Genomic DNA, 21,746 nt, shown 5'->3' with positions numbered 1-21,746 from the left:
GTGCTTTGATGCAAAACCAATTATCAGCTATTCACAGTACGTCAAAAGAAAAGCATCTTTATTCTTCACTAACAAAATAATAAAAATGTACATTAAAAATGCCTCCTGTGTTTTTTATTGATGTGAATGTGAAGTTTTGCAGCATTAAATATCACAAACGTATAGAAGTGATGAAAACATTTATCCAAAAGTAATTCCCATTGTTTCTCCATGTTGTCCTATTTCTTAACTAAGACACAGTATCTTCTTAACCATATTTATTTTTAAAAAATCGTTCACTGGTGTAAAAAAATAAAGAAAAACTATTTACAGACTTCTCCACACCTGTGACCAGAGGGGATCTCTTCACTGCATGTTTTTGGGTTTGGAGATGACGCCATCTGGATAACGCTTCTTGAACCGAGCCACGACCTCAGGATCCAAAAGATGAATGCCGTCAAGCTGGTTTCCAAGAGTTATCCTAGAAGGGAAACAACGGGGGAAAAAAGACACAATCAGCACACGTGAAATGCAGAACAGTTAGTTTTCCTTTAAATTAAAGCACGACAGCAGTTTACCAGTTGGGCTGGACATTGTGGGGTCGACCGAACAGCTCAATCTTCCTGGTGCCAGGGGAGAGTCTCTCTATCATGCCGTAGATTTCATCTGGTTTGTGACTGGTGGAGCGGACCTGGGAGAGAGTGTGTAGAGTTTAATGAAGCACACTTTTCAGGCTGAAGGAGTCGTGTGGCATAACTACAGCATTTATGACAGAGGATATAGCCACGTACCTCGGCCACAATGACGTCACAGTCCAAACCTCTGTTGAATCCCTGAGGGTTTCCCTTTACCCCCACCTGAAGAGAAACATATCACACGGTACCTTTTACACTGTAGTCATATATCAAACACATATTTACAGACAGATGAAATGCATGTAAACGTACCAGACAGTGCTCCTTCCCGTGGTTCAGCCAATGGCCTGTCCTCCCGGTGCGGATGATTCTCTGAAGCTGGTTGGTTTTCACCCATATGATCTCATCGACACGTTCGTAACTGAGAGAGGAAAATAAGGCCACAAGAAGAGCACATATAGGATCCGTGAAATCAAACTGCGTTCGAACAAAATGATGACCTGATGGTGGGAGACGCACAGAAGGAAAAACTTACCCCCACAGACTGAGGCACTCTCTGCCCAGCTCCATAGCTCTGAAATGAGAGGAGCAGAGGAAAATGAAAACTGAGAAAATGAGTACAGCTCTTCTGTCAGGAAATCACTTCAGAGAGAGAAGTGATTTCAGGTGATCAAGGACACATTGACATTGTAGGACACCATGTTGTGAATTAACACATGGCAACACTTTCCTGTTGTGGTCACATGAAGAACTAGTCCTCCCTGTTAACTGAGGTTATAACCACTAGATGTGCATTTACCTCTAATCTTTCCAGACATACTTTAACACAAAGAAACTGCTAAACTTCTGGATATCAAGAAGACTATCACTTGCTTCTACCACATCTATAAAACCAGACCAGTCTTCTCTGTGTTGCTGTGGTATAAAGTAACATCACTTACCTGCCGGTGACCCAGAGGAAGAGGAAGCCATCGTCCTGCAGGATGGGGATGTTGAGTTTTCTCATCTCATCATCAGTCAGTGTACCATAGGGCAGCTCCATGTGGATGTCCCAGGGAGGGTCGGCCATCACCACAGCAAACTTACCCAGGATGGACACGTCCAAGTAGCGGATATCACAGCAGATCCACTAATAATTCAAACACACAAAACATATAAACATCCATATATTTCTGGGTATACTACCTCTTCCTCCTTCCTCATCTCTCCACCCTCTTTGTCACCTGTGAAGGGAACAGTTTGCCCACGTTGCTGTCGGTGTCTCCTGCGTGGAGGCCGAGCTCTGTGGTGCCTGCCTGGGGGCCCAGAAGGCTCCCCTCGGCCTCCGGAGGGCTGTCGATCTCGTAATGGACGTATTTGCAGGTGTCCATGTGGAAACAGGTGTTGAGGAAGGAGCAGTCGCCGAGGCTCTCGTCTGTGTGCTTGTTGATGATGCGACTGGGTGAGGGAATATACATAATAAAATCAAACAGCTTCGTGCATGTGTTTATATAATGTGATTTATTTTAACAACTTCATATTGAGTGAAAATCCACAAAAAAGCTCAACTAGTTTATTACAAAGGTTAAACTATCAGAGGGCAAATATATAAAATGTTTTACTAATGATTAGAAAAAAATATTTTGTATAAGTAGAAGCTCCATTGAGAAATGCACATCATCCTTCTTTACTCTAACTACAGTGCCCTCCTCAGGTCATACTGAGTATTTCTCAAATGCTGAAATTCAATTAAAATTCATAATTTATCTCAATTATGAGCGCAGACAAAAGAAGTTCAAACATTATGCTGAGGAACACTGACCGGAAGTGTAACTTGGTGCATGGCTGAGGTGTGTCCCCAGAGCGTATGCACTCCTCTTTGGTCCCGTGGTCGCAAAACTCTTGGACCTGAGCTCGGCCGCGAGACCGGAACTTTTCCACGATGGACTGCTCCTTGGCCGTGCTGGTGTTAAGCAGCTCCAGAATCTCTCTGCTCACCTACAAACGAATAACATTCACATGATGCCGTAACAATAATCACACCTCTATCCCTCCTGCTTTGATTCTGAGTGGTTCAAAATTGCACTGGTCACAATAATCATCTCTCTTACCTTCTTGCTCTGCTGCTCTTTCGTAGACTGTTGGTTCAATAGGCTTTCAATCTCCATATCCACATGAGATGACTGGCTTTTACTGCTCCTGCCCTTCTTCTCAGCGGCGCCCCCTGACCCTGAAGGCCCTGCCAGCTGTGAGGAGGAAGCCGGTGTCAGAGAGATGGACGATGGACGTGGCGGGGAAGCAGAGCTCTGCAGGGAGGGTGAGAAGCCTGCAGCTCTTTTGCTGTGGGTTTGGTCTTCTGCTTTTCTCTTGACTCCAGCTCTTTGGGCTCCAGCCCCAGACCCGATCATAGCCCATAGTTTTGTGTGGTCCACGGCTACGACGACTGTTGAGGAGGAAGTTGCAGAAGAAGAGGCTGAGGTGGACTCCCGGACCTCAATGAGCTCCTGAGCTGAGAATTTGAGCAGCAGACTCTGGATGCACCCGTGACTGACAGCAGATTCAGACTGAGCAACAATCAAACAGAGAATGATGAGTTAAAATGGTAGAAATAATAAGTCGTCAATATGATTCAGCCAAGAAGACCATAACAACACAAACTCTTAGACACACAAACAAAGACTCACACTGTTGAGGTCATTTGTGATTGCGAGTGAGTCTGTTGGCAGTGACAGACTCAGATCAGACAGATATCCCAGCAGCCTCTTCTCTAGTTCGGGGTCTGGTGGTTTTTCTGTCTCCTCCTGAGAGGTGAATTGAGCTGACGGAGCAGGGCTGTCACTCCTGGCTGTGGAACCGTCTGTGCTGCTTCCACCATCTACATTGAGAGAGAACAACAGAATAAGCTAAGTTAATCTTGTCAGACAATGCTTTCAAAACAATGTGTATATCAAATGAAAAGAAGTTTCCATGACTTAACTTTAGGACAGTGGAAGCAGCCACTTAAGTTATTATACAATATTCTAGTTTCAATCAGTTGTCAATTAAGCAATTAGCCAATGCACAAAAGGTAAGGGGTAACTTACAACTGAAGTGAATTGAAAGTAGGACCGGTGCCCCATTGTTGTGATCAGTTATTTAAAAAGTCAAGAGTGTTTTCTGATTAAGGTAAGCAGTTTTAAGATGTCCGTGTGGCCTCCGGTAACAATAATTGGGCATTTGTCTCCATTCTTGACAATTTATAAAGTCAATAACAAACTAATTAATCATAACGATCAATTAATTTAAAAAAAAAATATTTGCCGCCCAAGTCAAGCCGCTACCCGCAGTCCGGTCTGAACGTACCCGCGGACAGTTGTGCAGGGTCTTTCCGCCGCCGCTGCAGCCTCTCCCGCAGAGAGTCCAGCTGCTTCTTGTGCGCCTGGATATTGCTCCATGTGTCCGACATGACGAGCAGGGTTCAACAAAGAGGAAAACACCAACAGCAGCCGCTATGAACGGCTTCACAGCAAAAGTTTGCCACTGTCTGCCCTGCGAGGAGCGAAGAATGTATGGTCCGCGGCGAAAAAGTGTCGGACCAGCAGCTCAATTGAAAGGTTCCGGCTAACAGTGAACGAATGGCCCTGGCGTTTATATTACCTGCATTAAATAAATCCTCACTCTGTCATGATTATGTATTACATGTTTTATTTTAAGAAACGGGAAAGCCCACGATAAAGTTTCTCAGCTAATAGTTTGAAGAGGTCCATTGTCGGAGTAATTTTCAGTACGGACTACTCCAACTTCCGGCGCCACTGAAATTAAAAGCCTGTTTCATCCGTTCTAGCACTCCTTGCATTTGTGATAATTCTTTAAAGAAATGACCGTTTTCTGCCAATACATTAACAGCAAAGCCGGAGATTTAATACTTCATCCGTAACTCGGTACATTTTGACCCACTCCACCAGTTACCAGGTTATTACTGCGATACGCTAACGCAAAGATGGCGGAAGACGAGAAGAGTGGTGAGCCAGCGAAAGACAAAAACGAACTGCAAATTTTCAAGGTTAGCTCTTACAATCATACCATAGGCATATTTCAATCCACCGAGTGTCTCGATTCGTCGTGTTTTTCCGAAGTCCTGTGCGATAATTGTGTTCACTCTTAATTTGCTTCCTGGACATTTCCTCAACGACTCGTTACTATAACAACTGGCTGCAGCTGTCCTGTTAACTGTATTTCTGGGCTCTCTACATGTGTCTATGTTAAACGTGCTGAGTGACCTTGAATCTTTAATTTTACCTCATTAATCTACCCGTTACATGTATTATAAAGTGCATGCTTTGCTTGAATGTGTCCTACTGCTTCTTGCTGAGTCACCAGATTGTCAGTGTGCCTTAAAGCTTGGTGCACCAAGCACGGGCACTGGAGATGCACTGGTATTACTGATGACCAACAGAGGCTCTGATAACCTGACTTTTATAATATATTGAACTACTGTTGTTAAACCAACCCAATAACAACCACAGTAATACCAATAGTACGCTGGCATATTGGTGCTTCACTAATAGCACATTATTGCTCTAGTGCTACAAACTCAGAAGTGTGCTGCAGGCAGATTTAGCTGTGAGAAATGTGCTTTAGGTCTATTTTTAACTGTTGTTAAGAATTCATAATCTATTTTCACACCCCCCCCCCCCCCCCCCCCCCCCATGCCTTTCCATTACAGGAGCTTGTGGATGAACTGTATAATTTCAGAGATTGCTATTTTGAGACTCACAGTGTGGAAGAAGCTGGAAGGAAACAAAGTGATGTCGCACAGGAAACAGAGAAGACCCTAAAGAAGCTGGAGGAGAAAGAAGGTAAGTGTTGTGTTTACACAACAGCACTGCATTGCATCTTCAATTTGTAGAATATCATTCACACTCACTGTATCTCTGTATTTGTGATTTACCACAGGTCTTTATAAACACAAAGCAGAGTTTCTGCTGCAGAAAGGCAGGTGTCTAAACGCAACTCCAGACTTCAGTGCTGTAGCAGAAGAGTGCCTTTCCCGGGCTGTGAAGCTGGAGCCTGGCCTGGTCGAGGGCTGGAACACACTGGGGGAGCAGTACTGGAAAAAAGGAGACCTGACCGGTGCCAAGAACTGCTTCACTGGAGCCTTGCAGCAGGTACAGGAAAGAGAGAGGGGCAGATTTGTTTTCACTTAGTTTTTTTCCATTCACTTGCTGTGGCTTCACATGGAAATCCATTACTTAATAATCACAGACCAAAGGTATTATAAAGTATTTGCTTTTAAGGATTTATCTTTTTCCGTCTCACATGAAAAGTTTAACTTATCTTTCTGTGCTTTATCTTCCACCTCTGAAGAGCAAGAACAAAGTGTCTCTCCGTAACCTGTCCATGGTGCTGAGGCAGCTGCCAGCGGCAGACAGCGACGCACATGGCAAACAGGTGCTGGAGAGCGTGGACATGGCCCGACAAGCTGTCCAGCTGGATGTCACAGACGGGACGTCCTGGTGTGAGTAGAGCATCAAAGTCCTTAGGAAGCAGGGAGGATGAAGACAGTGTTGTGGGGATGTGGGTCGAGCTCCTTTTGTTCTCTGTAAGGAGGGAGCTGTTTGTGACACAGATCCAGATTATATGCAGAAGTTATAACAGTTTTTACACAAACTACTTGCTGTCCTGCACACAACTGAACAAAACTGTATTGTTATTGTTTTTACAGATATCCTGGGAAATGCCTATGTGTCCCTGTTTTTCACCTGTGGGCAGAATCCACAGTTGTCTCAACAAGCTCTAAGTGCCTATGCACAATCTGTGAGTGCACACAAACACACACACACTCTCACTCACTTAACTGCAGAATTAAAAACAATAAGCACCGACTGCACTAATGTACTAATATTTTACTCCTCTCGCACCTTTGTAGGAGAAAGTGGACAGAGCTGCCTCTTGTTACCCGGAGCTGCATTTCAACCGAGCCACTCTGTTCCAGTACGAGGAGATGTTTGGGTCTGCCCTCGGCGGCTACAGCCGAGCGGCAGCGCTGGACCCGGGCTGGGAGGAGCCTCCAGAGAGAGAGAAGCAGCTACTGGAATATCTGGAGAAAGTCACAGAACTCATACAGAACAAGGTAGGATAAATGTTGCTCACTCACAGTGTTATTTGTTACGACATGAATGGTTGGTAATTATGAATAATATATCACAACAGTATTCTTAAGAGAGACTGTGGTGGGAATTATTCATTTGGTCAGTTCAGTTTTTAAGATATTTTCAAAGTAAATAAATCATTTGAGAATTTTTTTTTACCACAAGGTGGCAGCAAACTGTAGCCATATTCCTTGCTCTAAACTTCAGTCTGCATTTGTCTTCAGGGTAAGGTGAAGGCGCGTCGGTTACGGACCATGCTCTCTAACCTCAACACGTCGGCTTTGGGTCCCTGCTCCTCCCCTCAGTTTCGTTCCCCCACAGGCCGCGTGGGCAGCCTGGAGCCTCGAACTCTTTCTTCCCTCTCACATGGTCACAACGCAGGAGTGGCCGCCTTAGGGAAGGTGGTGTTCAGCCTGGCCTCTGAGGGTCGCATGGCCTTGTGAGTGCATCTTCTTTTTTTTTTTAATCATTAATAGTCCACTTATCCTCACACAGTCAGCCTCAGTCTTGGTGTGACAGCAGAAGAAGAGAACTTGAATTGACTTGTAAAATCTTCAACTCTCTTTTCCTCAGTACGTTCGGTATGGTGGACAGTGAGGAGACGTGTATAGTGGTGATGGTATACAACACAGCAGACAGCTGGGGCGTCCTGATAGGAGACACTGTAGTCATTCCTGAACCTCAGGTCAAACGACACAGTATAACTCATAAAGACAAGGTCAGTGTTTCGTGTATGTAGCTATAAATTTACTGAATAGCGTCTGTCTGATTGTCTGACTTTTGCTTCTCTTCTCTCTGGCAGTCCTTTGACTTCAGAAGTATACGAGTGGACTCTCCTCTGCTGCTCATCGTCAACGGCAAGAAACAAAACATCCAAAGTCAAATTGCTGCCTCTGTCAGCTACAAGCCTCAGAGTGAATGAGCTGAGGAGGACCAAGAGGACCAAGTTTTTTTTGCTGGATATGGAAGAACAGTTTGGATAATTATGGAAGTTTGAAGATTCCAAACGTCTGTGCCTGTTTTATGTGTTGTTTTGTACATAGAGGCCAACGTGTTACGTTGTCTTTAGAAAGACAGCTTGTTTATATTTATAAATATTTCTTTTTTTTGTATTCTTTTGTTGTCGGGACAATATGGAGCTGTTTTTGTGAAGGAATGAACCTGTGATGATGACGATATGATGAATTGTGACTTCAGTTTATCCTTAAAAAAACAAGAATAGAAAAAAAATCCTTTTGCGTTTAACATTTTGTTCTTTGGTCTAGGCCAACCAGTTAACCAACCACTTTGGTTGTTTGTTATGGAGTAACAAACTTCACATTACATTCCCCTAACTTTAGTCACACATGAGAATACTGAAAGAAAAAACAGTGGGCTTAATTCTACGGTGGTGTCTTATTTCTTAAAATCTGTCACTTTTTGAAAAGTAACATTTTTTTTTGTCAATGTGATGCATCTACATCATGAGGAAGACTGTAAGGCAGACTGTTTATGTTGTATTCAAGAGGTTATAGTTACATTCAACTACAATTTTAGTCCAATATTTGTTATTATCCAAAAAACACATTTATGGTTCAAAATTACAATAAACAATACAAAAATAAACTAACGGCAAACACCTCTGACTAAATTAATATTAAACCAGAACAATTTGGAAATGTGAATAACAGTAGTTAAGTTAAAGTCACTCTGAAACCTGCTCCTCTCAGTGCTTCTTGATGAAGGGCTGGCCTTTCTCTCTGGCAGGGGAGCTGAACTGGAAGAAGGCCTTGGCTCCATCATCCTCCAAACAGGAGAAGAATCGACTGTCCACATCAAGGCCCGCGGTGAGGAACTGAGGGCTCCTCTGGGGAGCCGCCTGTCGAGCCGCCCCTGGGTGACACACAGGAGGTTGACGGATGTCCTTCATTGTTATACTGACTAAAATTCCCTTACATAGACAATCAGCTCATTACTCCCACTCTTCTCTCTTGATGACCTCTTCTTCTGGACAAAACACCTACAGCTGTGTCTTCCTTTGTGTCAGTTAAAATTATTCATGCTGAGCTTCCTTCCTCTTCTCATTAATCACCGTGGGCAAAATGCAATGCTGATAAAAGCATTTACTTCTCAGGCACAGACAGAAAAACACTTTATCTTTCTCATCTGTACTGGATGAAGTTTATTTTCTTACCAAACACACTGTTATGGGCTTAAAAACAAACAAAAAACTGTTATCAAGCTCACGCTGAAAAAGTTTCCTTTTTTAAAAAATCAAAAATCAATCATTCGAAATAGGGAAAAAATGTATGTATATATTTCCATCTCATAATATTTCTTTTTCATAAAGGAATCGAAAACTCCTACAAGCCTATGCCCACCTAAAATGTACTGTAAATGCGTTCTCTTTGTGAAATACAAAATTATCTCCTACAAAATCATGTTATTTCAAGACTGCACCTTTAATATTGCTATGGCATTAATTAAAGTTGAAATTGTTGTTCTTACCTGCATTGAAGTCATGATGTCCTGATTGCAGCAGTGTGTCTCCACCACCAACACCCACCACCATGTTGCGCAGCCTCAGAGAGTCGTACAGCCCCTGTAGTTTCTGGTACTGCCTGTTCCTTTCCATCAGCCTCTCAGACACCTCGCTGTACTTCCTCTTATACTCCTCCATCACCTGACAGAAATAAAATTTCCCACATTTTTATATATTCTTCTGAATTCAGAAATATCACAATAGAGACGTCTTTTTCAATGGCAGCAACAGTCAAATTTCTATGTTATTTGTGGACCATGAGCAAATATAAAGGTGGAAAAAAATTGGTACATGAGATGTTTTACTCCTGTTTTGGCACTTGATAACACTCTGAGGGTTTCACTTCATATATAAGGTTATGAATGTCCACTTGGGTTGAAGAGTTGGGTTTAAGAGGTGTACTTTCTTCAGGGAAGCGATTTCCCCTCTCATGGCAGTGAGCTCCAGTTCTCTGCTCTGGTTCTGCTGGGTCAACACCTTCTCCATCTGCTTGAGCTGTGCTTCGGCCCGTGACAGACTGTACTCTTGGTACATACGCTCCTGATGGACCTGTCCACAAGAGACTGACAAGCTGGGTGTTTTATAAGAATAGACAAGGCAATTGGACTGACATAGGCAATTCAAGGTCCACAGAAATTCACAGACATACAGACAGAAAAATATTTGACCTGATAGCTCCAGAAGGCCAAAGCGCGGGTACTGATGTCCAGAATTGTGTCTGGTCGCAAACCTGCCAGCACCATGGCTTTGTATTCCTCAGAGGGAGACAGCTCCGTCCTCACAATGTCCAACTTCCCAGACAGCGCAGAGGAGCAGGCCGGGCAGATGGCCGGAGAGCGGCTGAACTCACCGGACCCATGCTGATCACAGAAAACATGTGAGCAGGCTGTGACCCAGGCGAAGCCGCTCAGCTTGGTCCGGCACTTTGAGAAGTTACAGAGGAGTGTGTCGTCACACAGTGACATTGCTGTGACTGCAGAAAGTACAGTGACAGAGATCAGAGGTTAACTGAGGATCATATAAAGCAGATACATACTGACAGGGAGACCTTTACTATATGAAGGTAAGGCAAACGAAACGGAATCAAAACCACCAGGTTTGGGGTTCAAGATGTATTTTTAAACTAGGTTAACTGTCCCTCTCAACCCTCTTTAATTGAAAAATGGAGGCTGGAAATTCCATTACTGTATTTCAATCTTCACTAACTCAATTACTTTCAAGACCATGCACACATTTTCTAAGTCTGTTTTTAAAAAAAACTAACGCATTGTTACAACTTACATGTATTACATAGGCCCACTGTATTAATGTTTCTATAGGTTTTGAATTAACTAGTTTATTTAGTTACACGAAATACTAATGCTCAATTGTGTTAACTGGCAGCTCTTTAATAGTGAGTGGTTGGTAAGCCTTAGCCTGCTTTCCACTCAGATTTATTTCGACTTATAATTTACTGCAAATTATCAACACGAAAAATGTTAGACAGGGAAATGGTAAACACTCCAAATATCATAACTTTGTCGTATGAAGACGTATTAATGTGAGTTTAGGCTAAACAGCTAGTTTAAAGTTACATTAACTACGGCTAAATGTTAGCATTAGCAGGCTAGCGGGTAAAACGACGAAACTTTGCTCAAGCTCACCGGTAACTGTCCGCTTTCTGTTGACCGGCTACTTTTGAAAAGACAACTTTGTCGTTTAAAACTACATTTTCTGTTAAGCTTAAACTGATTTGTCTTAACTTAACCGCTGTTTCACAGTTTATATATACAACCTACCAGTTTTGGCTAGCTCTTCCCTCTGCAGGTGGCAGGAGGTGACGCTAAATGAGGGTTGCAATCTGATTGGCTGATTGCAACTCAGCGTCTCAGTGGCAAAGAAATGCCTTAAAAATATTTATTTCAGAAATTTAGAAATAACCTAACAGTACGTCTGAGAAGGTTTAATTTGAAATCTACTTCTTGTGCAATGCTGTGCTGTTGTTATTTTACAGAGTAAGATTTACATCTAACGCATATGAAGCAGTTAAACTGATACACAACTACCCAAAACATTAAAATGCTTGACATGACATGATACTTTAGTGTACAAATGATGAATAAAAATGATAAATAAATAGTAAGACTGCGAAACTCTCTGAACACAGTTTTACTGCGTGTGAATGAATACCTTTACTTTTGGTACTTTAAGTACAACATGCTGATATTTCTTTTCAGGACTTTCACTTTTATTTGAGCATTATTTCATTGTGGCATTGCATGTAAGGAAATGATCTAAGTAGTTTTAAAGCAACCGAATGGACTTTGACTTTACATCCAGCATTATTTATTTATTATTTTCTGTTTATTTCCCATGTGATGCTAATGAGCTTGAATGAAGTCAGACAGTTTACCGAGCATCCCAAACTGTAACCCTTTAGATAAATATGGCGGTTATTTCCCCTAAGTCGAATAATGCCCTGTTTTCTTACACAGTCTCAGAGTGGATATATGTATAATGTGAGACACCTACTTAAATATGGCCCCCCTCCTCCTCCTCCCACTTTTTTCTCTCTCGCTCTTTTATCCATTTCTCCACGTGGTACAGGAGTAAAGGCAGGGGGTGAAAGAGGGCCATTGTGCTGTGCAGCAGTGGATCCGGGGGTTCATAGTGAGAGAGGGGAGATGCTCACTCAACTGTGTCCAGCACGCCATTGTCAAAGATTCCCATCTATTCTCTGCCTTTTAAATAGAGCTCCAGTGTAAGATGCTTTTTTAGGGGGGAGGAGGGTGGGAGGGGTTTATTATGCGGTTGGTGATAACACACGAAATACATGCATGCATGTGGAATGGCTGTGTGGCCCCACTTGCACACAGCAGCCCCTCACTTCACTGTTGCTGATAATTGGCCCTATGGAAATCAAAGGGCAGAATTGTCGCCTGTACACTCCTCATTTGGCAAAATAACAGTGCCGGGAAAACGGATATTTGACTTTTGTCAATGGAAACCACCTTGCACCCAGTTATTATAGCTATATCTGATTTTTTTTATTCATCCACTTTGCTGAGGATTAGAAAGCAAACGCAGAACAGATATCACCTGACTGATGATAAGTCACCTGTTAGATTTCTTTCATTTATGTTATTGCATCTCAGTTTGACCCATGATGATTTTATTCCCCCTTTATTCACAATGATTAAAACATTAATCTTTAGCAAACAGCCAATTCTTACGCCCATTTTAATTTGTTTTTAGGCATCCAACGGCTTTGACACCTCGTTGTCATGTTTTATTGAAAGTTTATAGCTGCTGTGTGAGTGTGTAAAGAAAAATAAAGCTGGGGAGAAAGAGAAAGAGAGAACCAGGGAGGCTGTGTGTTACACGCCATTGAAATGCAAATATCATTCAAGAACAAGGAGTGGTTCTGTGTGTATGAGTGTGTATGGCGTGTGTGTGTGTTCCCTGTATGTGCATGCAGCAGGGCAGCAGTGGGAGAGGAGGGGCGCAAATTGAACAAGTTTTTTGGGGGAGAAGAGACTTTACAAAACAGCCACACACACGTACTCTCGGCAGATTCTTATGACACGGTGCAGACCTGCGGATTTCCAAACACCTATGTCTCCCCCTTTTTTTAGACTTCCTTCCATGAAAGATCGCTATTTTCTCATTTAAAACTATTTATACACGTTTTCAGTTTTTCTTTTTTATCCAGCGGCTTGCAGGAATTGCGTGACTTTTCCACTTTGGATGCTCGGATGCGTTCAGGAGCGCGTCCAAGTGCGCAAAAACGTGCCTAGAGTCATTCAAGCGACTGATGCCCCCCTCTCTGTCTGAGTCGCCGTGAATCATGTCACGCCGGAAACAGAAGCGTCCACAGCATCTCGTTAACGCGGATCCGGGTGGCCCAAGGCTGCTATCTCACGGTAAGAAAACATCTTTACGAATGTGTGCATGTGTTTTTGTCTTGAATTTCTTGAGAGAGGGGCTGGGTATCCTACAAAACATAGCCTATTGGTGCTCATCATTGCATGTGGAATTCAGTTTCAGTCCAAAAAATCTTAACAAAAGCAAATGTATGGGTTCAGACCTACATGTTTTTTGTGTGGTTTCTCTTTAATTTCTTTTCTTGGATTTTGATAAGTTTATGTATGCATGGTCACATTCCAACAAACGCACCTGATTTAGCAGACTTTAAAGTTTAAGATCTAAGTTTGTCAACTATAGAGACCCCTCCTGCTTATTCATTCACTGTAATGGGCTTCACTAAATAGAGGCCTTGGGCACTTTGGTTGGGGCCAATAAACTTGTCCCTGTGAAGTGAATAGAGTAGGATTAACTAACATACATCTGTGGCCATTTTCATGTGCTGCGCGTCCTCTAGGAAACCAACAGGCTGCTCAGCGCTGACTGCTGGAGGTCTTTGATTAGTATAGAACACTCTCTTATTTGTTAACAATAAGGTGCATGAGTGGGGGGAAGGGAAGGCAGTGTTTTTGGTAAAGATTAATCTTCCACCCCTCTATTCTTTTCTTCTATTGCTCTTCGTCCATGCTTTTCTTCCTTATGCACCCCTCTCCCCCCATTTTCCACCTTCTCAATACTTCCCTCCCCTTTCTTTCTCCCTCTTTCTCGCCCTATTGACTGTATACTCCTACACAGTTGGGGGTTTCAGATGGATGGGAAAAAAGATTCAGTGGGATAGAGAGAGATTACTCTCACAGTTGTACTGTGTTGCAATGGGACATAGCTTCAAGTGCATGCAACTAAGAGTCTAAAGGTAAACTTCCACAAATAAAAGTGTAAGTTTAGACAGGGACTTGTTTATATGTTCCCTACAGGTTCAGTTTTGTTTATAAGTCACTGGGAAGGAATTTCACTGAGGTACAGTCTTTCATTCCATCACTATATCTCTCCAGGAGGGAATAGTTAGTTTGTCTCTCCATTGTTGTTACCCTCCCCCCTTCTTTTTCTTTTTACTCTTTCTCACTCTGTGCTCAAGATTCTGAAAGAATTTGACCCCTGAGCGGCACAGGTCAGATTAGTTGACCAATCAGAGTGTCTGGACAGTGCCCAGAACCCTTAGCGTGGCCTGACCCTTGACCTCCACTGTGACGTAAGGGGGGAAGGGTGAATAGGGAGATGAAAGACGTAACTGCTATAGGGAGGGGGTGGGTTAAGAGGGGTTATGGGTTGTCTTGGTGATGCCCATTGTCCTCTAAAATGTGTTGCCATAGCAGCAAGGTGGTCTGTAAGCTTTTTTGTGTGTGCAAGATGTTTGAGGAGTTTTGCTGCGGAGAGCACAGATTGAGACAAGACATTACAGAGACTCATAGACTGCGGAGTTTCTTCCACTTGTTTATTTGCTTGTTCAAGGCCATTTCCTAGCAGGCATTTCTTTTGAAGTTGAAATAGGATCTTTTTGTCTGCACACAAATTTGAAAACTAAATTTGCAAACAGTTACAGGAAACAATGAAATAAACAAACTCTGTAACCAAAGCAAAAAGTTTTAATGTATTTACATACCTGAACATCTGAGCTGATATTGGAGATTTTGCAATAATAGTGCTCCTGCATCCTGCGGAAGCACACAGGTTTTCAGGTTGTAAAAGTTCTCAGCATTCTTCTCCTTCTGTCAATCCTCAGATGACCACCTGGGAATGAAGTCACCATCGACATCTCTGGGTTCTGAAGTGACGTCATCAGGTTCCTCATCCTCATCCCCCACCTCTCTCCAAGACTGCCAGCCACCTCTGGCCCCTCGCCCATCCCCCGGTGGGCTCCACGCGCCCTCCTTACCCAGTGAGAGCTCGCCTCCTCCCCACTGGCCCAGTCACATTGCCCCCTTCACAACCTCCCTACCCAACACCCACTCTTCCCTCTCCCCAGACTTTCCTCACCCCTCACTGTCTTCCCAGACTCACTCGCCTCCTCCCCTGGGTCAAACCTCAGGTTCCCACACCCTTTCCCACCAAGGAAACTCTCACTCCACCATGACCTCCCCACCGATGGGCAGTTCGGCCACCACCACTACCTCCTCCTCCTCCTCCTCCACATCTTCTCAGTGTGTGCCGCCTCACCGGGACAGCTCCAGTCCAGGTCAGCAGCAGTCCTCCAGCTCTCCAGGGCAGCAGGGACAGATGCAGGTGCCTCCAACCCTGGCGGTACTCCTAGAGGAGCTGAGGGTTTTACAGCAGAGGCAAATCCACCAGATGCAGATAACAGAAGAGATCTGTAGGCATGTTCTACGGCTTGGGGGGGCTGTCTTTGGCCAAGATAATAACACACAGGCCAGTGCTGCAGACAGCAACCAGAAGCCTACAGGAGCAGCATCTTCATCGCCAACACACCCTTCCACTGCCACTCCAGTGACCACAGCTTCATCGCTGTTGTCTGGCCTTCCATCTTCCCTCTTCCCCCAGCCAGCCATCTCTAAATCAGGGGCTTCACATGTTAATGGCAGCAGAGCTTCATCCTCCTCTACCTCTTCCTCATTATCTTCCTCTTCTTCCTCATCTATTTCATCCTCTATCAGCTCCTCTGTTGCCTCCCTACACCCACTGTCCCTGTCACTGGGCCTGCCGCCACGCTACCTCCATGAGAAATCGTCTAACACGTCCTCATTTGGCCACAGCAACAGTGTCAGCTTCCCTACTCCTCCCCTTCCTACCACCAGCCATTCCCAGGACCTCCAGCCCAGCTCCTCTCTTGCCTCTGCCTCCTCATCAGGTCGCCCTCAGCATGTCTGCCGTTTTTGTGGGAAAGTGTTGAGCAGTGATTCATCTCTCCAGATCCATCTGAGGTCACATACAGGTGAAAGGCCCTACCAGTGTCCAGTCTGTTTGAGCCGATTTACTACCAGAGGGAACCTTAAAGCTCATTTCCTGCGACACAGAGAGCAGAACCCAGAGCTGTCCCTCTCCCTGCTGCCCCCAGCACTGTCTGAGCAAACACAGAGTGGATCTGCCCCTGGTGCCATCCAGAGAAGGAGAAAACGGAGGGCTGACGATGATGAGCCGTTTAACGGGGTTAAAGGGAGCATTCCCGGAATGACAGAGAACATGGCTTTAGGTTTTCTGTCCGGTGCATCTACTCGACCATCGCCTTCCTCTCTACCTCTGCCACCCTCCGTAGACATGGCGCTGTTGTCCACAGCCCATTCACTGCTACAGTTAAACAGAGCCTCAGCTGCAGCTGCTGCCAGTGCATCTAGCACTGTACTGCCTTCTTCCTCTTCATCCTCATCTTCCTCCTCCATGGGAAGCCAGTTTAAAGGAGCAAAGCAGCAGCGTTTTGATGAAAATACACCTCCTCACTCTACCCTCCATGCAACCTCCCCATACTCTCAACTGGCCCACCTCCCCAAAATTCTCTTCCCTGGAGGTACTTCCCCTCATCACCTTGCACTTCTCCGGCCTCCCGGTCACCCATCCACCTCCCACCTCACTTCCCCTCATCAGCTACCCTTCCCCTTTCCACCTTTCCCTAAACCATCAACTTCATCCCCCTCCTCATCCTCTCCAACCACCTCTACCCAGACCTCAGACACGTCCAAGTTGCAACGGCTGGTGCAGAAGCTTGAAAAGCAACCACAGGGAAGTGCCTCTACCTCTTCCTCTGCCTCCTCTCCCTCTACCTCCTCACAAACACCTGCTGAAGCCAATGGGGACACACACGGCCATGACCTGACCACCACCTCCAGTGCCTATCGCAGGGAAATGTTGGCGGCACTCGGCCTGAGCCCAAGTGCCAATGTTGCAGGGCTGGCGACCAGCCAGGGAGCCTCGGATTCGGGAGCTACAACTACCACGACTGCCCCTTCTCTGCCTACTGCCCAGGCTGCTAACCAGTGTGGTGTCTGCTTGCGTGTCCTCAGCTGCCCGAGAGCTCTGCGTTTGCACCAGGCCACACATTTGGGAGAGCGTCCATTCCCTTGTAAGGTGTGCGGTCGCTCCTTCTCCACAAAGGGTAGCCTTAGGGCCCACCTGGCCACTCACCGTGCAAGACCGCCAAATACCCGTGCCCTGAACTCCTGCCCGCTGTGCCCACGCAAGTTCACCAATGCCTTAGTTCTTCAGCATCACATACGATTGCACCTAGGAGGGCAAATACCACCTGATGAAGACGTACCACCTGAAGATGGGACAGAAACGGAAAGTGCAGTCTTCGATGACGGTGAGAATGACTCCATCAGCTCCCCATCTAAAACCCAACAACTCCTTCCCTTGGCCTTAACAATAGGCTCAAAGTCCCCTAATGATGTGCTCAACTCAGGGTCCACTTCTAAGCAATCCACAGCTGTTGATGTTACTTCAGTGAAGACAGAGGAATCTGAGGGCTCAACACCCAGTGTTAGCCCACCTCTGACCCGTAATCCCTCCTCAGCGGGAGCAGAGGACCCCCTGGGTCTGGGAGACAACGCCTTAGCTGATGGTAGTTCCATGAACGGGTCCATGTACTCTGAGGAGGAGACCCACGCTGACCTGGGCAGTACCAGCCCTTTCAAAGCCCCTTTAGGTAGTTCTCATTCAGCTGTAGTCAATGGAGATGCAGAGGAAGATGACGTCCCTCTATCTCTCTGTGTTTCGAAGCCTGGGGTAGAAAATGATGCTTTGCACAAAGGGGCTAATAATGATGAAACCTGCTCCACAGACGAACCCACGACTAGCCCTGATTCTAACCCAAAACCCCATGCTGCAAAATCCTTACCTGCATTCACCCCTCCTGCCAGCCCCAAAGCCATCCAACCAGCAGAAGAGGCCTGTAACAGTGAACCACAGGAGCCACAGGAGAGAGATGCTGCCCAAAGTAAGGGGAACTGTGAGACTACCACACCCAGAGAGCCTCTGGATCCAGAGATGGACAAAGACATTCCAACTGAAGAGGGTTCTCATGTGGCAGAAAAACCTTCAGAGGAACCAGAACTGTCTGTCCCAGCACCAGCACCACAGAGCCAGCCTACCCGCCCTGATAAACCCTACAGCTGCTCCCACTGTGGAAAGGCATATGCCAGCCGTAGTGGACTTAAGGTAAGAGTTAGCACTGTGCCTGAGTCCAAGTTCAATATTAAATGGTGATGTATTTTTATGTCATGTTGGACTTGTGACTAAAAGACTATTGTGTTGCGTTTCACATCAACAGGGACATATGAAAACTCACCCGGGAGCACTGACCAGCACCCCCTCCAAGGCCCAAACCAGTGACAATGACATTGCGGAGGATCGCAGTTCACATTCAGCCAATAAGAACCCAGGGCAGCAGGATGAAAAGCAGGGACAGGCTAAATCCCCAGAGAAAGGTTGCAGCACGGATCCTGAACCAAACAGTGTAGGTTCTGATGTGGTGGGTGAGCCTATGGACACTACTGTGTAGAAAGTTAGCATTGTTGAATGGCTGCAGTCAGTTTTTAAAGGGTCCTGACAAGGGAATGTATTTTTGTAATAGAATGAGATTTGTTTTTAGAGTTATTAATTCAAATTCATGTTTACCTTTTGTATTAGGCATTTAGACGTAGTTTATATTGTAGTACCATTACAAGAGACTTTTGAATGTAGTATTTAGCTATGTATTTTTGTACTTTAAAGACCACAGTGAGGCCTTATCTTACACACTTCACAGCATTGTCATGATGAGAATTAATTGTTCGCGTTTTTGTTTTTTTGTTTTTTGCTGACACCTACTTCAGCACATACTGTATAATATCAAACCAGTATAAGCTGATTTTAAGAAAGTGGAGGGTCCAGAATTTAACAAAATGAACTCCATACCAAAATAGGCCAAATTAGTAATGGCCAGTGTTTGTAAATATGAGCTGCGGTTATGTTTTATGCCTTTTCATTGTTACTTTCTTCTTTCCTTTTTTTAATGTGATGCTGCTGAATGCATGTTTCTGATGTGCTGAGTTGCACTGTGAGTTGCACCGTGTCAACTGGAGCAAACGATGATGATAACCACAATGACGATGATAATGATAATGATGTCCATGACTGTGTTAGAGTATCAGTACTTTTGTGAACAGTTCTGTGCTTATAGGTGTAAACATTGCCTTATTCATAATGATGATTGTATATGGTTTGTCTTGTTGTTGGTCTGCAGTGTCAAACTGACAACAAGGATGAGCCCCGTCCGTTAAAACTCCCCCTCCTGAACCCCCCTCTCAACCCCACTCTCCTCTCTCACAGCACTTGAGAGTTTTCTGCTCTGCAGAAATTGTCTGCACTCACTGCATTCCTGCTTAGCCCAGTTTAGTATTTGTATGCTTTGCGTTACCCTTTGTAAACCCTTTTTTTGTAGCAATGACAAAATATGTTCCCATGCTTCCCATGTGATGTATAAAAGATAAATAAAACAATGGCGATGTGAAGAGGAGACCTGTTTGTTGCTCGTCTGTGGGGTTTTTTAGGGCTGGGGGGGGGGGGGGGGGGTGTATTTTTTTTTGTCTGGGTTCAGTTTAAGCCTGTGTCTCAGTGAATTCATTTATCTGTTTAAGTATTCTGTTTGCATGACTCTTATTCTGTGTGCGCCTGCATGTACGCTGATTTTTCTCGTGCTTGTTCCAGCTCTCGGTGTGTCTGGATCGGGGGTCCTTTGTCTGGGCAAGCTGTCTCTTAATTCTGCCTTTTTTTTGCCCTCAGTGTCTTTTAATATGTTTCAGTCCCCTAGTACTGTGTGTGAGTGTGTGTGGATGTGTGTGTGAAAAGAATAATCAGAGCTTGTATGAGTGTGATTGAGGGTGCAGCTGTAGAGGCCGCCACCACCCTCTCACCCTCTTTCCCTCCCCATCCCATGCCTTTCCCTCCCCTCTCTGTCATACTCTCTTTCATTCGCACTCTCTTTCATTTTCTCTTTCATTTCTCTCCCTCTCTCTTTCTACTCACCCCATCACCCTCTCACCCCTGTACTCCCCCCTCCTCCCACCCCATGTAATGAGCTGACACACAGGAAGCTCTAATCCTCACACAATGCCACCCCTCTTCCCCCCAGAGTGACTGGGAGCGGGACAGGGGGCAACAAGGACCAACCTGGCCCAGCTGTCCCCAAAATGGCCGCCTTTAATCCCTCCAGTTTTTAGCCTGCAGGGGCTCCTGAAACCATGACAACCGGTAACCAAGGACAAGAATGGCCAGGGCAGAAAGCGGGACAAAAGGACTGAAAGGAGCCATGTGTGAGAAGTTTGTCCACATGCGTTTGTGAGCGACAAGGGATGTGTCTCAATCAAAAAAAAAAAAAGAGTCATTTTAATAGTTGTATATCTAAGAAAGAAGCAAAGAGGGGGAGATGCAAACAAAAGTGTCCACAGGTGTGATTTTGATGGTTGCAGACTTTGTTCACATGTAACACATCTATCATTCATCAATAAACATTAATCATCAGTCATCTTCAGTAAGAAGGACAGGAGTTTCTTAAGGTGTTAATGTCCTCCATTAATGAAGAATCAACAACCATTTGCAAGACAAAGAAGTTGTTTATTCCTCATCAACCATTAATTAATTTTATTTACGGTGATTAACTGACATTTAATTGGAATGTGACTACATCTCCAGACCAGTTATACACAAACAAGTTTTGTTAATTGTATTTATTCATTTACTTTTATGATCGGCTTAACAGAGAATTTTTGAGCTTCTTTTAAAGCAAAATTTGTGAAACATAGACGTTACTTTAATCCTTCTTTAAACATTTAATAAATGGCTTAGAGCACACTATAGTGTAGTTGTAACCAGAATTAAGTGTTTATTAATGTAACTGTAACTGTGGGTACCCGTAAGTGGAGGCGCGGTGTGTAACCAGCCTGTCATCACTGACAATGACAATATAGTAAAACACAGTTAAAACTTAGGACAGGAAATGTTCTATTTAACTAATGCTGCACTTTAATAAACACTTAAAATGCCCTTATAGCTGTGTACAAATACATTGTAGGGTGTTGTTTAAAAAATACATATTATATTAAGATCACTGTAAACTCATAAAAGCACCAGTTGAGGGACAGACGGAGTCCATGTCCACAGGAGGGAGCTATGGCCCACAGTTTTGGTATCCAATAAACAAGTAATTGACAACACATACTTTTTTGACAACCCATTTTCATTACATATTTTCTATTTCCACTGAGAGATTTTAGAGAGAACTATAAATGCATTTTACTCTCACCTTCCATCCACTATTCATACATTTTTCGACCCAATAAAGAACCATTGTTTGGGAGTGGATCTTCCGCACCTAATAATGAGTCTACAAAAACTAACTCAGGTTGCATTTGCATGATAATACCCCTAAACACGTTGCCTTGCTGTTATTTGAATTGTCCCATTTATCAAAGCACCACCGGTAACAGAGCAGTTGCTCTATCAAGGATGATAACACCTGTTTAATGTGCGCGATAATTTAATTAAAACCCACAAGAGACACAATGCGAGGCAATACAGCCCCCAACCCCCCCTCAGAAAAAGAAAACACTGTCACACCGCCACGCCTGGCTCGTTTCCTTGCTAGTAAAGCACTGGAAACCAAATGTACATAAG

General features: G+C 44.4%; 4 protein-coding genes across 4 annotated transcripts; 2 read left to right on the top strand and 2 right to left on the bottom strand.

The window, feature by feature from the left end:
* Positions 1–41: 41 nt before the first annotated feature.
* mettl3 (methyltransferase like 3) lies at positions 42–4,142 on the bottom strand. The gene is made up of 11 exons (XM_041031040.1): positions 3,936–4,142; positions 3,278–3,468; positions 2,705–3,157; positions 2,416–2,591; positions 1,838–2,051; positions 1,556–1,743; positions 1,150–1,188; positions 927–1,035; positions 771–836; positions 558–670; positions 42–460 (listed from the first exon to the last, which is right to left on the bottom strand). The coding sequence occupies exons 1-11, from the start codon at positions 4,036–4,038 to the stop codon at positions 346–348; spliced, it is 1,767 nt and encodes a 588-aa protein (XP_040886974.1). The 5' UTR covers positions 4,039–4,142; the 3' UTR covers positions 42–345.
* A 233-nt stretch (positions 4,143–4,375) lies between these two features.
* On the top strand, positions 4,376–7,902 carry ttc5 (tetratricopeptide repeat domain 5). The gene is made up of 9 exons (XM_041030713.1): positions 4,376–4,635; positions 5,299–5,431; positions 5,529–5,740; positions 5,940–6,090; positions 6,298–6,389; positions 6,502–6,705; positions 6,949–7,163; positions 7,298–7,442; positions 7,527–7,902. The coding sequence occupies exons 1-9, from the start codon at positions 4,573–4,575 to the stop codon at positions 7,644–7,646; spliced, it is 1,335 nt and encodes a 444-aa protein (XP_040886647.1). The 5' UTR covers positions 4,376–4,572; the 3' UTR covers positions 7,647–7,902.
* A 321-nt stretch (positions 7,903–8,223) lies between these two features.
* LOC121176683 (E3 ubiquitin-protein ligase CCNB1IP1) lies at positions 8,224–10,225 on the bottom strand. Its single transcript, XM_041030714.1, has 4 exons — positions 9,914–10,225; positions 9,648–9,794; positions 9,212–9,386; positions 8,224–8,596 (listed from the first exon to the last, which is right to left on the bottom strand). Exons 1-4 carry the CDS (start codon positions 10,208–10,210, stop codon positions 8,430–8,432), a joined length of 786 nt encoding a protein of 261 aa, XP_040886648.1. The 5' UTR covers positions 10,211–10,225; the 3' UTR covers positions 8,224–8,429.
* Positions 10,226–13,071: 2,846 nt separating this feature from the next.
* si:ch211-212k18.5 (sal-like protein 4) lies at positions 13,072–18,594 on the top strand. The gene is made up of 3 exons (XM_041030936.1): positions 13,072–13,147; positions 14,869–18,251; positions 18,364–18,594. The coding sequence occupies exons 1-3, from the start codon at positions 13,072–13,074 to the stop codon at positions 18,592–18,594; spliced, it is 3,690 nt and encodes a 1,229-aa protein (XP_040886870.1).
* Positions 18,595–21,746: the final 3,152 nt, after the last annotated feature.

The sequence above is a fragment of the Toxotes jaculatrix genome, chromosome 23 (assembly GCF_017976425.1).
Source record: "Toxotes jaculatrix isolate fToxJac2 chromosome 23, fToxJac2.pri, whole genome shotgun sequence".
In the NCBI taxonomy this organism is placed as follows: Eukaryota; Metazoa; Chordata; class Actinopteri; family Toxotidae; genus Toxotes; species Toxotes jaculatrix.
The sequence above is the reverse complement of the archived record's forward strand: the minus strand, read 5'-3'. Positions and strand labels throughout refer to the sequence as shown.